General features: G+C 35.4%; 1 protein-coding gene across 1 annotated transcript; it reads right to left on the bottom strand.

Moving 5' to 3' along the window:
* Window positions 1-486: 486 nt before the first annotated feature.
* Window positions 487-1,186, bottom strand: LOC106299598 (CLAVATA3/ESR (CLE)-related protein 45-like). Its single transcript, XM_013735662.1, has one exon. It carries the CDS (start codon window positions 1,114-1,116, stop codon window positions 745-747), a length of 372 nt encoding a protein of 123 aa, XP_013591116.1. The 5' UTR covers window positions 1,117-1,186; the 3' UTR covers window positions 487-744.
* Window positions 1,187-2,012: the final 826 nt, after the last annotated feature.

Consider the following 2,012-nt stretch of genomic DNA (forward strand, 5'->3'; position numbering starts at 1 on the left):
TATCCACCATAAACGTTACTTACCAGTTAATTATAACAATAATTGTTTTTCTGCAGAAAATTTGAATACTACCAAATTAGAATCGAGGTGGTAAAACATTACATTACTAATACAAACCAGACTAAAATAATTTTATCCCAATGTTTGTTGATGAGAGGTTATAGCGAAACACCTTAAAGAATAGAGCCCAATAATTTACTTTATAGACTGGGGCTAACGAATAAATTAAGCTGATAATGATTTATCTCTGGTAACGTCACACATCTAGATATTCCTGAAGATATGTGAGGCGGTTTGTATTTTCCTGGATACTCATTTTACTTGTTGGTATTGTTAGAAAGACAGAAGTGGTTACCTTTTTAAGTCCAGAGAGAGGTTTCACAGTGAAGTTACAGATGATTAAAACTTTGAGATATTGTATACACATGAGATATGTTTTTGTGTGGATTCAAAGCAATGCAGAAAGAAGAAAACTTATCGAGAAACTTATAACTAATGCAAAAAAAAAGTCCATAGAAATTTTTGAAAAAAAAACTAATCATGTGTTATCCTGGTGTATCTGAACAGATCATACCACGATGGCTTCATTAGCCAATATTCTGTGTTCTATCAAATCTATACTTGCACGAAAAAACCCAACTAGCCTACCTCCAGCTTGATTATTGCGCCTTTTTCGTCTTCTTCCTCCTCTTGCATTTCTATAGTGTACTGCCTTTTTCCTGTATCTCATTCTTGTTGTGCCACTTAAGAAAATGGCTGCGATTTGTTGTGGATAGGATCTGATCCTCGTCTTACATGTCTCTTGCTTGATTGCAATGAGTCCTTTGTCTGATTCTTTTGTGCTTGCATCTTCTCAGCTTTAACTTTATCCTTGTTAACCTCCCCAAGAATGCGTCGATTTCCGCTGAGGATTCCGTGTTCTTCACGGTTGTACCTAAAATGAATATCCATGTTCTTCAGCTCAGCAATATCACCTGGATGAACTCCAGCTTTGTCTCCTTGTGTTTCTTTGAGGAAAAACTCTCTACTCAACGCTGAGACCTTATATTTGTTGTCTGATAATAATCCTATGCAGACAAGAAGACAAAACATCATCCTTTTACTGGAACCCATCATATCTGCTCTTATATGGAGACAAGAAGAATCTAAGAGTATCTTTATTTTTTTCTTCAAAGAAATGAGAGAGGGTTTGGGATAATGAGAATGAGAATGAGATTGTATCCCTTCTGAGTTCATGTGTCCAGTAGATATATATCAGTTATTGGGATTTGGAGGGAGAAGCTTGAAAAGTGCAAAAGGACAGTGGGTCCCTGGGGAATATAGATTCACTTAAACAAAACATTGCTTTGGAAATCTAAGTAAGATTAAGGCTGTTATTGGAAGAATCTGATAATGATTGTACAAAGAGAAGTTAAGTATCTCTCTTCATTGGTTTCCCTACATCACTCTACATTTGTCCTTTGCTTTTTGTCTAACCAATATCCTTCTCATTCCATTGATTCCAACAATCTTGACTTGATAATTGGCCAATTTGGGGTTTTTGAGAGACCTTCCTTAACTATCCACGTCTTGTAGTACTTTTATGAACACTTGCTCTTTTGCAGTGAACACGTTTTGTGAGATTCTCTGTACTCACCATCTACAAACTGCCTAGCTCAATCAAGAGCTTTGGTTATAACCTATGAAAAAACAAAAACAACATGACAAAGGTTTTTTCTAATGATTAGGAGTTTTTTTGGCTCATAGACCCTTCCCAGCATGAATATGTGACCTCCAAAATTCTCTAAGCTGTTATCAGATAGTTTTAACCAATAGGCCAACTCATAATTGCTAGTATGAAAAAGTTACGTTACGGTTTCATGGTTTCTTTTTTTATATGGTTTCAAATATGGCATATTCACCCCATCAAATGCTTTCTTACTTGATTCACAATTGGTACTTGGAAATATAAAATGCCTTTTAACTTTATGAGATGAGACAATGGGTTCTACACTAATCATTCAAGTTTACGC

Source organism: Brassica oleracea, chromosome C6 (genome assembly GCF_000695525.1).
Source record: "Brassica oleracea var. oleracea cultivar TO1000 chromosome C6, BOL, whole genome shotgun sequence".
Classification (NCBI taxonomy): Eukaryota; Viridiplantae; Streptophyta; class Magnoliopsida; order Brassicales; family Brassicaceae; genus Brassica; species Brassica oleracea.

Excerpts from the sequence above, each read along its gene's own strand:
- LOC106299598 (XM_013735662.1), bottom strand. The coding sequence starts at position 1,116 with ATGATGGGTTCCAGTAAAAGGATGATGTTTTGTCTTCTTGTCTGCATA.